At 35.8% G+C, this 26,245-nt stretch overlaps 1 protein-coding gene across 2 annotated transcripts in view; it reads right to left on the bottom strand.

Moving 5' to 3' along the window:
• The window catches only part of LOC138326982 (putative carbonic anhydrase-like protein 2), a 52,069-nt gene that overhangs the window by 10,266 nt on the left and 15,558 nt on the right, over window positions 1-26,245 (bottom strand). Inside the window, exons 5-8 of one of the 2 annotated variants that reach the window (XR_011209010.1) lie at window positions 24,577-24,731; window positions 16,879-16,998; window positions 11,465-11,504; window positions 922-1,079 (exon numbers count right to left, since the gene is read on the bottom strand). Coding sequence is in view for 1 of the 2 variants with exons in the window: in XM_069272941.1 (XP_069129042.1) it covers window positions 957-1,033; window positions 11,465-11,504; window positions 16,879-16,998; window positions 24,577-24,731 (392 nt within the window). In the remaining variant the exon portion in view is untranslated. The remainder of the gene's footprint in view (window positions 1-921; window positions 1,080-11,464; window positions 11,505-16,878; window positions 16,999-24,576; window positions 24,732-26,245) is intronic. The other variant, XM_069272941.1, reaches the window with a different exon arrangement.

The raw sequence follows: 26,245 nt of genomic DNA, 5'->3' as shown, positions 1-26,245 counted from the left end.
TACACTATGGAGAGACTTCCATGACATGCCCACAAGTTAGATTACACTATGGAGAGGCGTCCGTGACATGCCCACAAGTTAGAGTACACTATTAAGAGGCGTCCCTGACATGCCCACAAGTTAGAGATACTAAGGAGAGGCGTCCGTGACATGCCCACAAATTAGAGCACACTATGGAGAGGCGTTCGTGACATGCCCACAAGTCAGAGTACACTATTAAGAGGCGTCCGTAACATGCCCACAAGTTAGAGTGCAGTATGAAGAGGCGTTCGTGACATGCCCACAAGTTAGAGTGACCAAATACCAAATGCAAAAAACTAATGATAAAAGGAAAGTTGGGATTCAAAATGGTACAGACACAAATAAATGTAGACAAAAATATGAAATGCACGAAGGAAAGGTTAAGATGACAAAACGATATGAGTTTGGAACAGCATACATGTAACTATCGATTTATATTGTCCTAGATTTATAAGCTTTTCTTTTTTGCATATTACATAGTTAGCTGTCCGTTCTGGTAGGTACTAAATGCAACGTCATTTTTTTTTGAGTGGAACGTCATGTTTTAGATAATAATGTAATGCTTGATCACAATGTAATGACGTCACAATGATACTTATCCGCAAGGGAGATAACTCTGTAACAATGATATAATAAAATAAGAAATTGAGTATAAAAATCGTAACAGTAAAAGCTTTATAGCTTGCAGTTTAATCGTATTTTATCACCATTAAAATTCTTATAATGAAATGAAATTTTATTTATTTATTTTTGTGTAATGATATACTACCAGAACTGCTGCTAGATGGTTTTGAGTATGTCTCTCATTGGCATTGGTGTACGTGGACAGTCACGCGTGTGATTAACGAGGCAAACACTAAACTAGACATTTAACAAAAAACACCGGACAGGGAGTGGTACCTGTTAATTGATCCAGTATGACGTCATCTCGAGCGCTACTTGAGGGTGGTGACGTCAGACCACAGATCCGCGTCCAGGTTGCCCGTCACGCTCCAGTACTTAGGAAAGGTGACTGAAAGGATAGTCCATCGCCTTTCAATGTTTGAACAAATCATTCACTGCAATAGAGCGGAAAATACACACTGGCTAACTAACAACTTTAGAAAAAATCCGCTCATAATTACAAAAACCGAGATAGTCGATCCAAAGCAATACTTTATTCTGATTTATGGTTCTGTTTTAGCTTTAGACAATTACATAACTGCATGCTTAGATAACATAATACAATATACGTTCCTTTCTGTACTCTGTACAGCTGGCTCACATTTATCAATATGATTTCTGTCCCCTGTACAGCTAGCTGACATTTATCAATATGATAAATTCGATGAATTATAATATAGAGTTACAGCGCTGTATCTATTAGTAAGTAATGTTCAGACATTTTTATTCATACGTAATCGTTTTTCTTCTTGATTTATATCAATGTATGGAATTTATCGAAATGTGTTTCCTAACGCTGTATGGGGCCTTTATACAGACATGTCTGATGCTATCACAGCGGTATTGATTGACAAGTCCTTCGGTTACAGAACTTATTCATTTGAGAGAAGATTTATTTCTATGATGACCGTATTTTGATTTCATTGAAGGATATTTAAAGTGAAGAAATGACCAATACAATCTAACAATGTTTGTTACTTACTGTGAACCAGCCGGGGCAACTTACAATTACGTTCAGTGATTTCACGTGTTGGTTTTTTCTAATTTAGTCATTACAACCTGTGTATTAGTACATTGTCACCCAGTACAGCTGTTTTGGTGGTATTATATTGTACAACAAGACAATCATATTTGATATATTACTATTGTAAAAGCCTTTTAGAGCATAACGCCTATTTCGGGCATACGATTACGTTTTGGACAGGGGATGTAACATTGTATGACGTAACGCCTTTTCTGATTCTTATTTTAAAGGTATTATATTGTGTGTGTCTATTTTAGACGTTGGTATTCCGTCTTTGCATATTACAGAGTTAGCTCCCTTGCAGGTAGGTTCATGTATCGATTATGACGGAATCATTTTGTGAGCGCAATTCGCGTCGTTTTCTCCAAAAAGTATAACGTTACGCTCGCAAACATATGCCATCACAATCAATACCTACCCGCAAGGGCAGATAACTCCATAATATACAAATACGGAATAAATGATTTTGTGTGAGATTGTGGAGGTGTGACATTGTATATACCTATTTTAGACATCGGTATAACTTTTTATATGAAATTTTGCCTGCGTTTTCTGACGGTGTGTGGTATGAAGGTCTTTGGATTGTCTACAATAGATCCACTTGGTCTGACGTTGTATGATATTACGGACTTTGGATAGTCTACAATACACCCACTTGGTCTGACGTTGTATGATATGACGTCCTTTGGATTGTCTACAATACACCCACTACGTCTGACGTTGTATGATATGACGTCCTTTGGATTGTCTACAATACACCCACTACGTCTGACGTTGTATGATATGACGTCCTTTGGATTGTCTACAATACAACCACTTGGTCTGACGTTGTATGATATGACGTCCTTTGGATTGTCTACAATACACCCACTAGGTCTGACGTTGTATGATATGACGTCCTTTGGATAGTCTACAATACACCCACTAGGTCTGACGTTGTATGATATGACGTCCTTTGGATTGTCTACAATACACCCACTTGGTCTGACGTTGTATGATATGACGTCCTTTGGATTGTCTACAATACACCACTAGGTCTGACGTTGTATGATATGACGTCCTTTGGATAGTCTACAATACACCCACTAGGTCTGACGTTGTATGATATGACGTCCTTTGGATAGTCTACAATACACCCACTTGGTCTGACGTTGTATGATATGACGTCCTTTGGATTGTCTACAATACACCCACTAGGTCTGACGTTGTATGATATGACGTCCTTTGGATAGTCTACAATACACCCACTAGGTCTGACGTTGTATGATATGACGTCCTTTGGATAGTCTACAATACACCCACTAGGTCTGACGTTGTATGATATGACGTCCTTTGAAATAGTCTACAATACACCCACTAGGTCTGACGTTGTATGATATGACGTCCTTTGGATTGTCTACAATACACCCACTAGGTCTGACGTTGTATGATATGACGTCCTTTGAAATAGTCTACAATACACCCACTAGGTCTGACGTTGTATGATATGACGTCCTTTGGATAGTCTACAATACACCCACTAGGTCTGACGTTGTATGATATGACGTCCTTTGGATAGTCTACAATACACCCACTAGGTCTGACGTTGTATGATATGACGTCCTTTGGATTGTCTACAATACACCCACTAGGTCTGACGTTGTATGATATGACGTCCTTTGGATAGTCTACAATACACCCACTAGGTCTGACGTTGTATGATATGACGTCCTTTGGATAGTCTACAATACACCCACTAGGTCTGACGTTGTATGATATGACGTCCTTTGGATAGTCTACAATACACCCACTAGGTCTGACGTTGTATGATATGACGTCCTTTGGATAGTCTACAATACACCCACTAGGTCTGACGTTGTATGATATGACGTCCTTTGGATAGTCTACAATACACCCACTAGGTCTGACGTTGTATGATATGACGTCCTTTGGATAGTCTACAATACACCCACTAGGTCTGACGTTGTATGATATGACGTCCTTTGGATAGTCTACAATACACCCACTAGGTCTGACGTTGTATGATATGACGTCCTTTGGATAGTCTACAATACACCCACTAGGTCTGACGTTGTATGATATGACGTCCTTTGGATAGTCTACAATACACCCACTAGGTCTGACGTTGTATGATATGACGTCCTTTGGATAGTCTACAATACACCCACTAGGTCTGACGTTGTATGATATGACTTCCTTTGGATAGTCTACAATACACCCACTAGGTCTGACGTTGTATGATATGACGTCCTTTGGATTGTCTACAATACACCCACTAGGTCTGACGTTGTATGATATGACGTCCTTTGGATAGTCTACAATACACCCACTAGGTCTGACGTTGTATGATATGACGTCCTTTGGATAGTCTACAATACACCCACTTGGTCTGACGTTGTATGATATGACGTCCTTTGGATAGTCTACAATACACCCACTAGGTCTGACGTTGTATGATATGACGTCCTTTGGATAGTCTACAATACACCCACTTGGTCTGACGTTGTATGATATGACGTCCTTTGGATAGTCTACAATACACCCACTAGGTCTGACGTAGTGTATGATATGACGTCCTTTGGATAGTCTACAATACACCCACTAGGTCTGACGTTGTATGATATGACGTCCTTTGAAATAGTCTACAATACACCCACTAGGTCTGACGTTGTATGATATGACGTCCTTTGGATAGTCTACAATACACCCACTAGGTCTGACGTTGTATGATATGACGTCCTTTGGATTGTCTACAATACACCCACTAGGTCTGACGTTATATGATATGACGTCCTTTGGATAGTCTACAATACACCCACTAGGTCTGACGTTGTATGATATGACGTCCTTTGGATAGTCTACAATACACCCACTAGGTCTGACGTTGTATGATATGACGTCCTTTGGATAGTCTACAATACACCCACTAGGTCTGACGTTATATGATATGACGTCCTTTGGATAGTCTACAATACACCCACTTGGTCTGACGTTGTATGATATGACGTCCTTTGGATAGTCTACAATACACCCACTAGGTCTGACGTTGTATGATATGACGTCCTTTGGATAGTCTACAATACACCCACTAGGTCTGACGTTGTATGATATGACGTCCTTTGGATAGTCTACAATACACCCACTAGGTCTGACGTTGTATGATATGACGTCCTTTGGATAGTCTACAATACACCCACTAGGTCTGACGTTTATGACGTTTTGGATAGTCTACAATACACCCACTAGGTCTGACGTTGTATGATATGACGTCCTTTGGATAGTCTACAATACACCCACTAGGTCTGACGTTGTATGATATGACGTCCTTTGGATAGTCTACAATACACCCACTAGGTCTGACGTTGTATGATATGACGTCCTTTGGATAGTCTACAATACAACCACTAGGTCTGACGTTGTATGATATGACGTCCTTTGGATAGTCTACAATACACCCACTAGGTCTGACGTTGTATGATATGACGTCCTTTGAAATAGTCTACAATACACCCACTAGGTCTGACGTTGTATGATATGACGTCCTTTGGATAGTCTACAATACACCCACTAGGTCTGACGTTGTATGATATGACGTCCTTTGGATAGTCTACAATACACCCACTAGGTCTGACGTTGTATGATATGACGTCCTTTGGATAGTCTACAATACACCCACTTGGTCTGACGTTGTATGATATGACGTCCTTTGGATAGTCTACAATACACCCACTTGGTCTGACGTTGTATGATATGACGTCCTTTGGATAGTCTACAATACACCCACTAGGTCTGACGTTGTATGATATGACGTCCTTTGGATAGTCTACAATACACCCACTAGGTCTGACGTTGTATGATATGACGTCCTTTGGATAGTCTACAATACACCCACTAGGTCTGACGTTGTATGATATGACGTCCTTTGGATAGTCTACAATACACCCACTAGGTCTGACGTTGTATGATATGACGTCCTTTGGATAGTCTACAATACACCCACTAGGTCTGACGTTGTATGATATGACGTCCTTTGGATAGTCTACAATACACCCACTAGGTCTGACGTTGTATGATATGACGTCCTTTGGATTGTCTACAATACACCCACTAGGTCTGACGTTGTATGATATGACGTCCTTTGGATAGTCTACAATACACCCACTAGGTCTGACGTTGTATGATATGACGTCCTTTGGATTGTCTACAATACACCCACTAGGTCTGACGTTGTATGATATGACGTCCTTTGAAATAGTCTACAATACACCCACTAGGTCTGACGTTGTATGATATGACGTCCTTTGAAATAGTCTACAATACACCCACTAGGTCTGACGTTGTATGATATGACGTCCTTTGGATAGTCTACAATACACCCACTAGGTCTGACGTTGTATGATATGACGTCCTTTGGATAGTCTACAATACACCCACTTGGTCTGACGTTGTATGATATGACGTCCTTTGGATAGTCTACAATACACCCACTTGGTCTGACGTTGTATGATATGACGTCCTTTGGATAGTCTACAATACACCCACTAGGTCTGACGTTGTATGATATGACGTCCTTTGGATAGTCTACAATACACCCACTAGGTCTGACGTTGTATGATATGACGTCCTTTGGATAGTCTACAATACACCCACTAGGTCTGACGTTGTATGATATGACGTCCTTTGGATAGTCTACAATACACCCACTAGGTCTGACGTTGTATGATATGACGTCCTTTGGATTGTCTACAATACACCCACTAGGTCTGACGGTGTATGGTATGACGTCCTTTGGATAGTCTACAATACACCCACTAGGTCTGACGTTGTATGATATGACTTCCTTTGGATAGTCTACAATACACCCACTAGGTCTGACGTTGTATGATATGACGTCCTTTGGATTGTCTACAATACACCCACTAGGTCTGACGTTGTATGATATGACGTCCTTTGGATAGTCTACAATACACCCACTAGGTCTGACGGTGTATGGTATGACGTCCTTTGGATTGTCTACAATACACCCACTAGGTCTGACGTTGTATGATATGACGTCCTTTGGATTGTCTACAATACACCCACTTGGTCTGACGTTGTATGATATGACGTCCTTTGGATAGTCTACAATACACCCACTAGGTCTGACGTTGTATGATATGACGTCCTTTGGATAGTCTACAATACACCCACTAGGTCTGACGTTGTATGATATGACGTCCTTTGGATTGTCTACAATACACCCACTAGGTCTGACGTTGTATGATATGACGTCCTTTGGATAGTCTACAATACACCCACTAGGTCTGACGTTGTATGATATGACGTCCTTTGGATTGTCTACAATACACCCACTAGGTCTGACGTTGTATGATATGACGTCCTTTGGATAGTCTACAATACACCCACTAGGTCTGACGTTGTATGATATGACGTCCTTTGGATTGTCTACAATACACCCACTAGGTCTGACGTTGTATGATATGACGTCCTTTGGATTGTCTACAATACACCCACTAGGTCTGACGTTGTATGATATGACGTCCTTTGGATAGTCTACAATACACCCACTAGGTCTGACGTTGTATGATATGACGTCCTTTGGATAGTCTACAATACACCCACTAGGTCTGACGTTGTATGGTTTGACGTTGTATGATATGACGTTCTTTGAAATAGTCTACAATACACCCACTTGGTCTGACGTTGTATGATATGACGTCCTTTGGATTGTCTACAATACACCCACTAGGTCTGACGTTGTATGATATGACGTCCTTTGGATAGTCTACAATACACCCACTAGGTCTGACGTTGTATGATATGACGTCCTTTGGATAGTCTACAATACACCCACTAGGTCTGACGTTGTATGATATGACGTCCTTTGGATTGTCTACAATACACCCACTAGGTCTGACGTTGTATGATATGACGTCCTTTGGATAGTCTACAATACACCCCACTAGGTCTGACGTTGTATGATATGACGTCCTTTGGATAGTCTACAATACACCCACTAGGTCTGACGTTGTATGATATGACGTCCTTTGGATAGTCTACAATACACCCACTAGGTCTGACGTTGTATGATATGACGTCCTTTGGATAGTCTACAATACACCCACTAGGTCTGACGTTGTATGATATGACGTTCTTTGGATAGTCTACAATACACCCACTAGGTCTGACGTTGTATGATATGACGTCCTTTGGATTGTCTACAATACACCCACTAGGTCTGACGTTGTATGATATGACGTCCTTTGGATAGTCTACAATACACCCACTAGGTCTGACGTTGTATGATATGACGTCCTTTGGATAGTCTACAATACACCCACTAGGTCTGACGTTGTATGATATGACGTCCTTTGGATTGTCTACAATACACCCACTAGGTCTGACGTTGTATGATATGACGTCCTTTGGATTGTCTACAATACACCCACTAGGTCTGACGTTGTATGATATGACGTCCTTTGGATAGTCTACAATACACCCACTAGGTCTGACGTTGTATGATATGACGTCCTTTGGATTGTCTACAATACACCCACTAGGTCTGACGTTGTATGATATGACGTCCTTTGGATAGTCTACAATACACCCACTAGGTCTGACGTTGTATGATATGACGTCCTTTGGATTGTCTACAATACAACCACTTGGTCTGACGTTGTATGATATGACGTCCTTTGGAATAGTCTACAATACACCCACTAGGTCTGACGTTGTATGATATGACGTCCTTTGGATTGTCTACAATACACCCACTTGGTCTGACGTTGTATGATATGACGTCCTTTGGATAGTCTACAATACACCCACTAGGTCTGACGTTGTATGATATGACGTCCTTTGGATTGTCTACAATACACCCACTAGGTCTGACGTTGTATGATATGACGTCCTTTGGATTGTCTACAATACACCCACTAGGTCTGACGTTGTATGATATGACGTCCTTTGGATTGTCTACAATACACCCACTAGGTCTGACGTTGTATGATATGACGTCCTTTGGATAGTCTACAATACACCCACTAGGTCTGACGTTGTATGATATGACGTCCTTTGGATAGTCTACAATACACCCACTAGGTCTGACGTTGTATGATATGACGTCCTTTGGATAGTCTACAATACACCCACTAGGTCTGACGTTGTATGATATGACGTCCTTTGGATAGTCTACAATACACCCACTAGGTCTGACGTTGTATGATATGACGTCCTTTGGATAGTCTACAATACACCCACTAGGTCTGACGTTGTATGATATGACGTCCTTTGGATAGTCTACAATACACCCACTAGGTCTGACGTTGTATGATATGACGTCCTTTGGATAGTCTACAATACACCCACTAGGTCTGACGTTGTATGATATGACGTCCTTTGAAATAGTCTACAATACACCCACTAGGTCTGACGTTGTATGATATGACGTCCTTTGGATTGTCTACAATACACCCACTAGGTCTGACGTTGTATGATATGACGTCCTTTGGATAGTCTACAATACACCCACTAGGTCTGACGTTGTATGATATGACGTCCTTTGGATTGTCTACAATACACCCACTAGGTCTGACGTTGTATGATATGACGTCCTTTGGATAGTCTACAATACACCCACTAGGTCTGACGTTGTATGATATGACGTCCTTTGGATAGTCTACAATACACCCACTAGGTCTGACGTTGTATGATATGACGTCCTTTGGATTGTCTACAATACACCCACTAGGTCTGACGTTGTATGATATGACGTCCTTTGGATTGTCTACAATACACCCACTAGGTCTGACGTTGTATGATATGACGTCCTTTGGATAGTCTACAATACACCCACTAGGTCTGACGTTGTATGATATGACGTCCTTTGGAATAGTCTACAATACACCCACTAGGTCTGACGTTGTATGATATGACGTCCTTTGGATAGTCTACAATACACCCACTAGGTCTGACGTTGTATGATATGACGTCCTTTGGATTGTCTACAATACACCCACTAGGTCTGACGTTGTATGATATGACGTCCTTTGGATGTCTACAATACACCCACTAGGTCTGACGTTGTATGATATGACGTCCTTTGGATAGTCTACAATACACCCACTAGGTCTGACGTTGTATGATATGACGTCCTTTGGATAGTCTACAATACACCCACTAGGTCTGACGTTGTATGATATGACGTCCTTTGGATTGTCTACAATACACCCACTAGGTCTGACGTTGTATGATATGACGTCCTTTGGATTGTCTACAATACACCCACTAGGTCTGACGTTGTATGATATGACGTCCTTTGGATAGTCTACAATACACCCACTAGGTCTGACGTTGTATGATATGACGTCCTTTGGATAGTCTACAATACACCCACTAGGTCTGACGTTGTATGATATGACGTCCTTTGGATAGTCTACAATACACCCACTAGGTCTGACGTTGTATGATATGACGTCCTTTGGATAGTCTACAATACACCCACTTGGTCTGACGTTGTATGATATGACGTCCTTTGGATAGTCTACAATACAATACACCCACTAGGTCTGACGTTGTATGATATGACGTCCTTTGAAATAGTCTACAATACACCCACTAGGTCTGACGTTGTATGGTATGACGTCCTTTGGATAGTCTACAATACACCCACTAGGTCTGACGTTGTATGATATGACGTCCTTTGGATAGTCTACAATACACCCACTAGGTCTGACGTTGTATGATATGACGTCCTTTGGATTGTCTACAATACACCCACTAGGTCTGACGTTGTATGATATGACGTCCTTTGGATAGTCTACAATACACCCACTAGGTCTGACGTTGTATGATATGACGTCCTTTGGATAGTCTACAATACACCCACTAGGTCTGACGTTGTATGATATGACGTCCTTTGGATTGTCTACAATACACCCACTTGTTCTGACGTTGTATGATATGACGTCCCTTTGGATTGTCTACAATACACCCACTTGGTCTGACGGTGTGTGGTAGGACGTCCTTTGGATTGTCTACAATACACCCATTTGGTCGACAAGGCGATGTGACCTACCAATACGTACCGCTATATGTACTACAATCGATTCTCCGATTTCTATATTAATGCTATGAAATATTTATTCATAAGATTTTTTTGTGAGTTACCAGGTTGTATGTGGATTTAGGAATAATTAAAGTGAGTAAATTAGACAAGTCTGATGTGAGTATCTCTATCAGAGCGTCTGATAGGCGTCTTCTAGTCGTTAACATGCATATCTAAACGAGAGCCTCGGCGCGTCCGTTACTATGTCGTAGAATCATTGTATAGCCCACGCGATTAGAGTTTGGATCTCGTTACTAATCAACATTGAAATCCACCTTATCCGACTTAATGTTTGAACCATACGAAATACCCCAAAAGGTATTTGTTCCAGTTATTTCTCCTGACGTTTTCAGAAATCGAACGAACTGAAAGATGTGGCGATAAATCGGTAACGTATGGTAATGTAAATGATCCTAGTATGGACAGTCAGAAAGATGGAAGTTGTTTCCGAAGTGTCATTTAATACCTACATTGATATCTGTATGGAGTATTAAGTGGGATGGCAAATCTTTGCTTTGTTGTTTTCTGGTTTGTGTCTTCCTCACTTGAGGTGTCATCGTCATCAAATATTTTTGTTGTTTTATGTTAAGGAACAAACAAAAGAGTTGACAATCTTAAGACGTGTGATATAAACAAAGCAGGACTCTTACCTTGATAATGCATATTCCTTTCCATGGAACAGCCTTTTGCCTGCAAATGTATGAAATATTTATTATGTCAGCAAATTGTGGAAAGTTCCTTTGACGACTAGGTCTGCAGTAGTAGACAATAGTAATAATAATTGAAATAATGATTATCATATACAACAGCTTAATTTACTAACACTTAGTTAAACTTTGGTGGATATTAGGGGACAAAAAGCGGCCATACATATTCATTCTACCAATAGATCATTCTCGATACTCCAAGGGTTATTGTCACTGAGGTTATATCCACTCTCATAGGAAACGTGAAGGCAGCTCAAGAAAATAATATGACCAATAAAAACCTGCAGAGACTTCCTTTGCAGATTACAGAGAAAGCCACACAGTCAACCACAGTGCATCGTTATTCGATTCTTTTGATATATTTACTTGTGTTTTCTGCTGCCTTTAGTTTCAAAGGGGTGGATATAACGACAGTCATAGTAACCCCTGGGGTATTGAGGATGTCAATAGAGAGGAATGTGACATTTACCTCTCTGTAGCCAACACCCCAAGATGACCCCTAACGCTATAGAACAGACTCTGAGTGATATGGCTACATCTTACAGATCACAAACTAGATAGAGTCATGTCCACTGTTGTGAGAAATAGAAATCACGGAGACCTGGGATTACAAAGAGCAAATAAAAGGCAAAATGATGACCACATCTTTTATGTGACTGCATATCATCTTGTGTTTTGTTTATCGTTTAAACAAACTTACTAAAATATGCAATGGTATGATATGAAATATTATAATTGTTCCAGTAAAGTATGGTTTTAAAGTCGAGTGCAAATGCATAAACGGCGTAGTAACGCTAACATAATAATTTCGGGATACGTAATCACTAAATAGGAAAACATTGGTTTATAATATAGGACAGTTTACAGATAGTTAACGATTAAAGGATTGTTAGGTTGCATTTATCGGAGATATAAATGCAATCTGGGTGGCAGATAAATAGAATGAGGCCCGTTCGGGAGATATATTTTAATAAAGGGTAAGATTTCCGTATAAAGTCTCCATATTCCATTTTTAATTATGATTAAAACAACTAGTTGACGAAGAATGGAAAAGAGAAAGGACGTCTATAGAAGTGTCCTTTTACAATCTCAGTATAAACTATTATTTCTAGGAGCTAGTATCTGTTGTTGTTATGACGATCATTTTTATTATCTATCACCGATGAATTATTTTTGTAAAAGGCAGATTTCTTAGCCGTTCAATACAATATTTGAAATTCATCCTTATTTGAATGACACGTTTTGGTACGGGTATGGTATGGCTGTGTTGTTGGTACGGCATTGAAGTTTTTGGTACGTTATGGATGTTTTTGGAACGATATTGATGTTTTAATGGTACGGTATTGAAGTTTTTTTGTACTGTATTAATGTTTTTGGTACGGTATTGATGTTTTTTTTTGGTACGGTATTGATGTTTTTTTGTACGGTATTGATGTTTTTTTTTGGTACGATATTAAAGTTTTTGGTACGGTATTGATGTTTTTTTAAGCAGTGATCCCAAGTCGATCTCGATCTACTAGCATGAGTCATGATCTACTATCTACTAGCACGAGCAGTGATCCCTAGTCTATCTCGATCTACTAGCATGAGCAGTGATCCCTAGTCTATCTCGATCTACTAGCACGAGCAGTGATCCCTGGTCACTATCTCGATCTACTAGCATGAGCAGTGATCCCTAGTCTATCTCGATCTACTAGCATGAGCAGTGATCCCTAGTCTATCTCGATCTACTAGCACGAGCAGTGATCCCTAGTCTATCTCGATCTACTAGCATGAGCAGTGATCCCTGGTCTAACTCGATCTACTAGCATGAGCAGTGATCCCTAGTCTAACTCGATCTACTAGCATGGCGGTAGAGCCAATTCCCGAAATCTTTTAATGATCAATAATTCAAACAGAAGGTAATTCAATGTTAATCAAAGTTTCTGTTTGGCTAATTATCTAATTGATTTAAGATTTAATTGAACTGCATAGAAAAAAGTAGCAAAACCATTCAAATACCTTACAGGCTAGATTTACGTATTGTAATGCGGTGAGAACAGTCGGAAAGAAATTACATAAGGCTTACGGAAGTAAGCTCACATACAATGTTCGGCGAGCAAAAGGTCAGAAGAGATGCTGCATGTAATTACCCATCTGGAAAATTATACAACGATCGTTAATTTTGTATCGGTGGATGCAGGCTGTACTCAATGACAGGACGTCACAGAGAAGGGCTTCACATGTATACAGCCAGGCAGTGCATTACCTTATTAAGACTATCAGTTAATTAAAACGGAGAGATGCTCTTAGTATAATTTGTTCCTTATCGACTCAGACAACATCTACCTATACAAAGGCTTTGTTTGTCGGTATATCATCACATATAGAAATATCGTATTGACATTCATCTACACGGATATAAAAATGTCGCTTTTCATCTGACACCCCTAGATGTATGACCTTCATCTACACGAATATAAAAGTGTCACTTTTCATCTGACACCCCTAGATGTATGACCTTCATCTACACGAATATAAAAGTGTCACTTTTCATCTGACACCCCTAGATGTATGACCTTCATCTACACGAATATAAAAGTGTCACTTTTCATCTGACACCCCTAGATGTATGACCTTCATCTACACGGATATAAAAATGTCGCTTTTCATCTGACACCCCTAGATGTATGACCTTCATCTACACGAATATAAAAGTGTCACTTTTCATCTGACACCCCTAGATGTATGACCTTCATCTACACGGATATAAAAATGTCGCTTTTCATCTGACACCCCTAGATGTATGACCTTCATCTACACGAATATAAAAGTGCCACTTTTCATCCGACACCCCTAGATGTATGACCTTCATCTACACGAATATAAAAGTGTCACTTTTCATCCGACACCCCTAGATGTATGACCTTCATCTACACGAATATAAAAGTGTCACTTTTCATCTGACACCCCTAGATGTATGACCTTCATCTACACGGATATAAAAATGTCGCTTTTCATCTGACACCCCTAGATGTATGACCTTCATCTACACGAATATAAAAGTGCCACTTTTCATCCGACACCCCTAGATGTATGACCTTCATCTACACTGAGATATCTTTAAATTTTGTTTTCTAATTTAGCTAATAACACAGATGTTTGGGAAGACCACTGTTTTACGTGTTTTGAGGTAAACAATGACAAGGGATGATTGGTTAGTCCAATACTTCGTTCATTCCTGTCAAATAATTATTGTGTATTGCTTCAATCCTAGAAATGTAAGACAAGACAAGGTGACATGTTATAAAGGAACATTAATCTGGTCTATGTAGATCAAGGATTTCTGATGAAGTCTTTGTTCGTAGTGTGGACTGGCTTTGATCTGTACTGCCATTCATCTTTTGACTTAAAAGACAAACATGTTTCAGTTAAGTAATTGATAACACAAAACAAAGAGCTATAACAGTGTTTTTTTCTGTGTAATTCTAAGGTTGAAGGGTGCAAAATCACAATTCAACATAAAAAGTATCCGAAATTACTGACGTGATTTATATGTCATTTCGAAGTATTTCATCTCATGGTTTTGGCCGTTAATATTATTACATATAGAAAAGATAAAGTAAATTGTCGATGATTAACAGAATGCTGATGAAAATGAATATCTTAGAAGGAGACAGACGTCAACACTACATGATAATTTAGTTTACAAAATGACCCTGAAACTAATTAAAAGTCATTTATATTGAAGTATTGATATTATTTTCTATCATAGGTGAAACCTAGTGACATTATCAAGTAAGAGGAATTTTAAAGTATAAATGGAGCACTATATAGTCAATCCAACTGTTATTTTTTGTATGTGGTGAACGTATTGAATTTCCTACAGATCACACTGCTCATATATTTCTGTAAACATTGTGTTTGATCATTATTACGCGCTTTCATACGGCTTCATATGATGCAATTGTTGGATAAGTACTATGACAACTAGAATTGCAATAGTAGAAAATTGCCATAATAACTGAAATAATGAAAATCAAATACAATAGCTTAGTTTCCTAACAGTTAAACTTTAACGGATGTTAGGGGACAAAATGGGGCCCAAAAATAGAGAAGTATGTGGCATTTACCTCTCTGCAGCCAAATCCCCCAGAGGACCCCTAAAGGTAAAACAGAGTTACATAGCTACAGACAGTGGCGAGAATACGGCACGCAAGTGATTTGTTACTATATACTCTTAGTAATATTACATTCAAAAAGCTCCTCTGATACTCCTGAAAGCAATTGTAAACGTAAATAATTCAAAATTGACAACAATAAAGGCTAGTTACATAGCGCTTATTTTGAAATAATGAAAATGTTCTTCCGTTGCAATATGTCCCGAGTTGTGAGCGATTATATCAAACCAAAGTTTGGTGACGTCGCCATTTCCTTCATGGTCTATAATAAAATGGTGCCATAAAATTACATGTCTATAATTGAGATCGATTTTGCGATAAATATTGCACGGGGAATATTGAAGATAATTTATATAGGATGCAAAAATAGTTCTTAGTCAAAACAAAACATCTTGTTACGATTGAATGCAAAATGGCGTTAGAAATAACAATTATAAAATGTGTAAAAATAGCAAACTTTCCAATTGCGTACTGTATTATGGCCAGTGACTGTACAGTACTAACATTATCAATAGACGATGGACATGAATAAACCTAACGCTCACGGTGACCTTTTTTGGATGACAAAGAGGAAAGGGAAAATGACCAGCTTTGTTCTAACGATACCGCGACGTTAGATCAGAGGTCGATAGGCTGTGTAAATATGTTAAACAACGCCTATTTGCAGCCTAAAATATCATTATTCTTTATCGATATAACGGTACGGTGATTGGCTTAACAGCGTCACGTGTCCAGGAAACAAATTTCAAGCATCCCTTTCGGAACCTACTTCCCTCCATTTTACATGTTGAGTATCCCTCTTGGAACCTTTCGGGTGTTTTCATAACAATTATTTGCAGACAAAATGAAATGTGTTCTTTATATATCAAACATGTATTGCCCGAGTGTGAGGGAGCCCTCGGGAAACATGATTTATCTCGGGGGACACAAATCTTCATGTCTCCCTTGCACCAGGACTAAATATCTTGAAAACATTTTCATGATAAAGATTTGAAGATGAGGAGAACGTGTGACAAGGACCGGTGAAGTTTTCTTTATATCAGTTTTGAACACCCAACATTTTTGTGTACAGACCACAGTGTAATTTTAATGTCTGGTTTCTGTGTGAGATATACAGACAGAAACCCTTTAAGGTCTATACAAATGGATCCAGATATAAAAGAAGTCTTTTACTGTCTGAAGAAATAATCGACTTACAAAATTTATATTTGTTCTAATGGAGCGCCTGTGGACAGGCATAGTGGGCCGGAAGTTGTCGCGGAAAAATGCCATCGGGTTTTCAGGACCGCTTTGGCGCAGCTTCCGGAAAGCCTCAATCTGAAATTAATTGAGTAAATATAGAATATAACGCAAAAAAACCATAACCCATAAAAGTAGCTTAAGCTTAGCAAATGATTTGATATACAACATTTTAAAGAAATTGATAATCTACAAAGTCGTAACGGTATCATTCAGAACGTTTAAGGTTTATGAAATAATAAAAAATAATCAGTACGTATAAGATAAAACATGCCAAAATTAATAGAAGTAATTATATTTTGATATTACATGATCTAAGCAGCTAGCTTGCATGACTGTTATGTCCTGACTGTTGGACAGGCGAGCTTAAGATGAAACAAAAGTAGGTGATTTCTTCCCGTAGCCTTTACTTACAACAGGACATATAAACAATACGCCACTGTGGTGGCCATGGTCATACCATTAGTCTATTGTTCAAGGTATCCCGTGGAACTGTAGCAATATGTACTTGAATGGTCTTTGTGGCTTTACATATGATATTATAACGTTGAACATATAATTAAGCATATTTTTAACTTTCACTGATTTTCTACTTACTTCTACATAAAGTGAAACAGATACTATCAGTAGTGAATTGTTTTTTACATAATACATTGTATTAATACTGTATGTAGCTTGGTAAAATTTGAATAGTTTGTATCTCTTTCTTTATTTGTACAATATAAAGTTGAATAGAATCCTAAATAACCTTTATCCCATTGTTTATTTGTACAATATAAAGTTGCATAGAAACCTAAATAACCTTTTGTACAATATAAAGTTGAATAGAAACCTAAATAACCTTTATCCCATCCTTCATTTGTACAATATAAAGTTGAATAGAAACCTAAATAACCTTTATATCACCCTTCATTTGTACAATATAAAGTTGAATAGAAACCTAAATAACCTTTATATCACCCTTCATTTGTACAATATAAAGTTGAATAGAAACCGAAAAACCTTTATATCACCCTTCATTTGTACAATATAAAGTTGAATAGAAACCGAAAAACCTTTATATCACCCTTCATTTGTACAATATAAAGTTGAATAGAAACCGAAAAACCTTTATATCACCCTTCATTTGTACAATATAAAGTTGAATAGAAACCTAAATAACCTCTATCCCATCCTTTATTTGTACAATATGAGCTGCATAAAGAGTTATCTTCTTTCTTTCTTTAATATGTAAATTTGAATACAAATTTGAGAAGACTTTACCCATTTTTTTCATGTGTACAATATCAACTTGAATAGAGATTTGAGTAGTTTTTATCCTTTTCTTCATTTTTAGAATATAAAGTTGAATAGAGATTTGAGTAGTTTTTATCCCCTTTCTTCATTTTTAGAATATAAAGTTGAATAGAGATTTGAGTAGTTTTTATCCCCTTTCTTCATTTTTAGAATATAAAGTTGAATAGAGATTTGAGTAGTTTTTATCCCCTTTCTTCATTTTTAGAATATAAAGTTGAATTGAGATTTGAGTAGTTTTTATCCCCTTTCTTCATTTTTAGAATATAAAGTTGAATAGAGATTTGAGTAGTTTTTATCCCCTTTCTTCATTTTTAGAATATAAAGTTGAATAGAGATTTGAGTAGTTTTTATCCCCTTTCTTCATTTTTAGAATATAAAGTTGAATTGAGATTTGAGTAGTTTTTATCCCTTTTCTTCATTTTTAGAATATAAAGTTGAATAGAGATTTGAGTAGTTTTTATCCCCTTTCTTCATTTTTAGAATATAAAGTTGAATAGAGATTTGAGTAGTTTTTATCCCTTTTCTTCATTTTTAGAATATAAAGTTGAATAGAGATTTGAGTAGTTTTTATCCCTTTTCTTCATTTTTAGAATATAAAGTTGAATAGAGATTTGAGTAGTTTTTATCCCTTTTCTTCATTTTTAGAATATAAAGTTGAATTGAGATTTGAGTAGTTTTTATCCCTTTTCTTCATTTTTAGAATATAAAGTTGAATTGAGATTTGAGTAGTTTTTATCCCTTTTCTTCATTTTTAGAATATAAAGTTGAATAGAGATTTGAGTAGTTTTTATCCCTTTTCTTCATTTTTAGAATATAAAGTTGAATAGAGATTTGAGTAGTTTTTATCCCTTTCTCTATTTGTACTCAATGCAGCTGAACAGACACTTCTTTTTCTGTTTATACTGTAGAAATGCTGACTATGCCGTCTATAACACTAGTCCTTGAGGAGACTGAGAGAACAAATTGACCAATTCCACAGCCTCATCAGATGCAGATGACATTTCTGGCGTTTGGAATCGAGTTTATGATAATGTCATAAGATCATCGCTTTGGCGGGATTCAGGTTTTATTGATATAATATTGGTGGGACGGCGAGCAGTGTTCAGTGCAACATGTCTCCCCGGAGTTCCAGCCTTATAGTAATGGTATGTGATAGAGGCTTGGGTCATCATTACAATCGAGGTATAATTCAATCATAAGGCAGTACGTACTATACCATAGCCTGATAACATCTACCACTATCAATCAGAAAGATTCATCTACATATAAACCAATCCTGATCGTTTGTGGTTCTACATTACAAGTAGGACACCGGAAGGACACTGCCTGTCACAGCATGAATGAGTGAATGCTTCTTTATCACCAATGTTGTGATTTATTCAATTCAATTCAAAATATTTTAGTGTATATAAGTTATACACAATGGGATTGGGTAACAGGCAGTGCCTATATCAACCCTTTCCCTCTTCAAGTAATGTACAACATAAATACAAAATAATCATCAAATTCATTAATATACACATCCTTACACTCTCTAACAAACATCCTCACGTTCCAACTCTGTGAAATATATTAATGAAGCAGGGAGCCTTTTAATTTGAGTAAAGATAGTAAATTATATAAGAAGATGTATAAATAATTTATTATTAAATGTGTTTATTAATTAATAGATAAGTATATGACTGAATATATCAACATAAAGGTTATATCATAGTCGTTTTGTATGTATTATATATTTGGATACATTATCTAGAATATGTTTGTTTATCAATATCAGAAAGTGAAAGACTACCTTTAGTTAGTATGTCAGTGGAGAAATAGCCAGTTTTGATAAATATCAAGTATAAAAAGTGTCTACAGGGATAATAATATTATATATATAATTGTGATTTATACAATATAATTGTATGCATATGCTTCAAAAGAAGAAAATGTCTCACAATCTAATAGCTATTTCTTTTGAGATGAAATCTGGATAAAATGATGAATAGTTTATGATAAATGGGATGTTATATTAGTTTGATAAAGTGCTGTCATAACTGAAATGTGATAATAATGTCCCAGTAAAACACATGTGTACGTACATGTAGTATTGGGTTATTATCTCCGTATAACATTATACCATACCTACAGTATTGGGTTATTTATCTCCGTATAACATTATACCATACCTATAGTATTTGGTAACTTAACTCCTTATAACATAATACCATACATGTAGTATTGGGTTATTTATCTCCTTATAACATTATACCATACCTATAATATTGGGTTATTTATCTCCTTATAACATTATACCATACATGTAGTATCGGGTTATTTATCTACGTACAACATTATACAGTGGAACTCGGTTAATACGAACTCGAAGGGACCGAGATAAAACTTCGAGTTATCCGAGTGTTCGAATTAAGCGAGTTCTCATGTCTAATGACGATCTCTTTACTTGGTATATACAGACCAGTTCCATGTCGTAAAATGATGTGAACAAGAGAGATGTAAAAATCGCCGATTGTAGTTGCAAAATTATAACAATAAAACCGAGATATATATTTTGAAATGCTTTTCTACAGCAGATTTTTGAGGAAAAAATCAGCATTTTCGGCGAGCTCGTTGTCCAAAAAAATCTCATTTCGAGTTATAAGAACATTTTATGTATGATTTTTGTAATTCGGACCCAAAATTTACTTCGTATTATCCGAGTTCTTCGAGTTTTCCGAATTCGAATTATCCGAGTTCCTTAAACAAAGATAAAGAGGGAATTCGGCCGGGACCGGCAAAGTACTTCGTATTAAGCCGGGTTGTCGAATTATCCGAGTTCGTATCAACCAAGTTCCACTGTACCATACATGTAGTATTGGGTTATTTATCTCCGTATAACATTATACCATGCATATAGTATTGGGTTATTTATCTACGTATAACATTATACCATATATATAGTATTGGGTTATTTATCTCCGTATAACATTATATAATACCTACAGTATTGGGTTATTTATCTCCTTATAACATTATACCATACCTATAGTATTTGGTTATTTAACTCCTTATAACATTATACCATACATATAGTATTGGGTTATTTATCTCCTTATAACATTATACCATACATATAGTATTTGGTTATTTAACTCCTTATAACATAATACCATACATGTAGTATCGGGTTATTAATCTACGTATAACATTATACCATACCTATAGTTTTGGGTTATTTATCTCCGTTAACATTATACCATACATGTAGAGTATTGGGTTATTTAACTCCTTATAGCATTAAACCATATATATATTATTGGGTTATTTATCTATCTATAACATTATACCATATATATAGTATAGGGTTATTTATCTCCGTATAACATTATACCATACCTATAGTATTTGGTTATTTAACTCCTTATAACATTATACCATACATATAGTATTTGGTTATTTAACTCCTTATAACATTATACCATACATATAGTATTTGGTTATTTAACTCCTTATAACATTATACCATACATGTAGTATCGGGTTATTAATCTACGTATAACATTATACCATACCTATAGTTTTGGGTTATTTATCTCCGTATAACATTATACCATACATGTAGTATTGGGTTATTTATCTCCGTATAACATTATACCATACCTATAGTATTTGGTTATTTAACTCCTTATAACATTATACCATACATATAGTATTTGGTTATTTAACTCCTTATAACATTATACCATACATATAGTATTTGGTTATTTAACTCCTTATAACATTATACCATACATATAGTATTTGGTTATTTAACTCCTTATAACATTATACCATACATGTAGTATCGGGTTATTAATCTACGTATAACATTATACCATACCTATAGTTTTGGGTTATTTATCTCCGTATAACATTATACCATACATGTAGTATTGGGTTATTTATCTCCGTATAACATTATACCATACATATAGTATTGGGTTATTTATCTCCTTATAACATTATACCATACATGTAGTATTGGGTTATTTATCTACGTATAACATTATACCATACATATAGTATTGGGTTATTTATCTCCGTATAACATTATACCATATATATAGTATTGGGTTATTTATCTCCTTATAACATTATACCATACATATAGTATTGGGTTATTTATCTCCTTATAACATTATACCATACATATAGTATTGGGTAATTTAACTCCGTATAACATTATACCATATATATATTATTGGGTAATTTATCTCCGTATAACATTATACCATACATGTAGTATTGGGTTATTTATCTACGTATAACATTATACCATACATATAGTATTGGGTTATTTATCTCCGTATAACATTATACCATATATATAGTATTGGGTTATTTATCTCCTTATAACATTATACCATACATATAGTATTGGGTTATTTATCTCCTTATAACATTATACCATACATATAGTATTGGGTTATATAACTCCTTATAACATTATACCATACATATAGTATTGGGTTATTTATCTCCTTATAACATTATACCATACATATAGTATTTGGTTATTTATCTCCGTATAACATTATACCGTACATACAGTATTGGGTTATTTATCTACGTATAACATTATACCATACATATAGGATTGGGTTATTTATCTTCATATAACATTATACCATACATGTAGTATTGGAGTATTTTTCTCCGTATAACATTATACCATTCATATAGTAATGGGTTATTTATCTCCGTATAACATTATACCATACATATAGTATTGGGTTATTTAACTCCGTATAACATTATACCATACAAATAGTATTGGGTTATTTAACTCCGTATAACATTATACCATACATGTAGTATCGGGTTATTTATCTCCGTATAACATTATACCGTACATATAGTATTGGGTTATCTATCTCCGTATAACATTATACCATACATATATGATTGGGTTATTTATTTCCGTATAACATTATATAATACCTATATTATTGGGTTATATAACTCCTTATAACATTATACTATACATATAGTATCGGGTTATTTATCTCCGTATAACATTATACCATACATATAGTATTGGGTTATTTAATTCCGTATAACATTATACCATACAAATAGCATTGGGTTATTTAACTCCGTATAACATTATAACATACCTATAGTATTGGGTTATTTAACTCCTTATAACATTATACCATACAAATAGTATTGGGTTATTTAACTCCGTATAACATTATAACATACCTATAGTATTGGGTTACTTATCTACGTATAACATTATACCATACATATAGTATTGGGTTATTTATCTCCGTATAACATTATATAATACCTACAGTATTGGGTTATTTAACTCCTTATAACATTAAACCATACATATAGGAATGGGTATTTATCTCCGTATAACATTATACCATACATATAGTATTGGGTTATATAACTCCTTATAACATTATACCATACATGTAGTATTGGGTTATTTATCTTCGTAAAAATTATACCATACATGTAGTATCGGGTTATTTATCTCCGTATAACATTATACCATACATGTAGTATCGGGTTATTTATCTCCGTATAACCTTATATATCATACATGTAGTATTGGGTTATTTATCTACGTATAACATTATAACATACATATAGTATTGGGTTATTTATCTCTATTTAACATTATACCATATAAAATAGTATTGGGTTATTTAACTCCTTATAACATTATACCATACATATAGTAATGGGTTATTTATCTCCGTATAACATTATACCATATATATAATATTGGGTTATTTATCTACGTATAACATTATACCATATATATAGTATTGGGTTATTTATCTCCGTATAACATTATACCATACCTATAGTATTGGGTTATTTATCTCCGTATAACATTATACCATACCTATAGTATTTGGTAACTTAACTCCTTATAACATAATACCATACATGTGGTATTGGGTTATTTATCTCCGTTAACATTATACCATACATGTAGAGTATTGGGTTATTTATCTCCGTATAACATTATACCATACCTATAGTATTGGGTTATTTAACTCCTTATAACATTATACCATACATGTAGTATCGGGTTATTTATCTATGTATAACATTATACCATACATATAGTTTTGGGTTATTTATCTCCGTAAAACATTATACCATGCATGTAGTATTGGGTTATTTATCTCCGTATTACATTATACCATACATGTAGAGTATTGGGTTATTTATCGTCGTATAACATTATTTAACTCTTTATAACATTAAACCATGTATTTATTACCGTATTGGGATATTGTTTTTTGATTACGTCATTGATTGATTCTGTGACAACTTTGCATGCACTTATTCATTTGCAGTATATTGAATTACCTGTTGTGATCCGGCGTATATTGGTTTGTTCATAATCATCCACGTGACAGTCTCGTGACATCCGGGATGCGTTATTGAGCCGTCGTATGTGACGTAATGTAGGCTTCGGGGTATCAACTTTTGCATATACAGATTTTTTAAAGGTGTGGATGTCCCTACAAAATAAAGAAAATATTATTATTGATAACAACAGACAAATATAAATATTAATCTCATATTTATGTAAATGGTAGTAATGCTGCGGTCTGTATACTATTTTTCAGCAAGTCGTTTATATAACTTACACGAACTGAGTTTATATAACTTACACGAACTGAGTTTATATAACTTACACGAACTGAGTTTATATAACTTACACGAACTGAGTTTATATAACTTACACGAGCTGAGTTTATATAACTTACACGAACTGAGTTTATGTAACTTACACGAACTGAGTTTATATAACTTACACGAACTGCGTTTATGTAACTTACACAAACTGAGTTTATATAACTTACACGAACTGAGTTTATATAACTTACACGAACTGAGTTTATATAACTTACACGAACTGAGTTTATATAACTTACACGAACTGAGTTTATATAACTAACACGAACTGAGTTTATATAACTTACACGAACTGAGTTTATATAACTTACACGAACTGAGTTTATATAACTTACACGAACTGATATATAACTTACACGAACTGAGTTTATATAACTTACACGAACTGAGTTTATATAACTTACACGAACTGAGTTTATATAACTTACACGAACTGAAAAGATTTCGATGTCTTTGGGTTGAGTATCCTAATGAAATGTAAATATGTTTTGTCGACAACTGATGACAACACAGCGGCTAACTGGTGCAGATAAGGACTGCGAGAAAACAGCTGATATCGAGGTCAAAAAGGATAGTACGTATCTATTTCTACAAATACCTTGGGGTTCAAAACAAATGATCGAGGCCAAAATTGATTTGATATTGTTTCTACATGTATACATATCTAGTGGTTCGATGGTCACCATACGAATATATATAAACTCGATTAAAAATGTTTATCATCGCGTTTATTCGAAGTTGGATAATTGATTTGTCATGTCATTATCAAGTAAGACAGTTTACATCATTACAAAATAATTGTTTTGTTACGTCATCATGAAATAAGACAGATAAGATTATTTAAGGAATAGATGTTTATTTTGCAAAATAAACATATATTCCTTACATTTACAATTTTTCCAGGAAATGAATATTATTTATTCCCGCGGCAGTTGCATATTTTTTGTTAAAATGCCCATACTTTTTCTCTCCCGTCATCGTCAACGAATTTGATTGAACAGCTGATTGGAATCGAGTCATTCATATGTTCCCGCCAAAGTTGGGTCATGACCCCACGTTACTACGCAAATGACTATTCACGTAACAATAGAATCGCCGCGCGTGTTGTGCTAACATTATACACTGATAATGATAATACTAGAAATCATGATTATTGGGTTAGGGTTAGGGTAAGAGTCCATGTCAGTGCAAACTGTAAATATTTCAAAGTAATTGTTTTGTTACGTCATCATCAAGTGGACAGATTAGGTCATTACAAAATAATTGTTTTGTTACGTCATCATCAAGTAAGACAGATTAGATCATCACAAAATTATTGTTTGGTTACGTCATTATC

Source organism: Argopecten irradians, chromosome 7 (assembly GCF_041381155.1).
Source record: "Argopecten irradians isolate NY chromosome 7, Ai_NY, whole genome shotgun sequence".
Classification (NCBI taxonomy): domain Eukaryota; kingdom Metazoa; phylum Mollusca; class Bivalvia; order Pectinida; family Pectinidae; genus Argopecten; species Argopecten irradians.
This window is presented reverse-complemented; position numbering and strand designations above follow the sequence as displayed.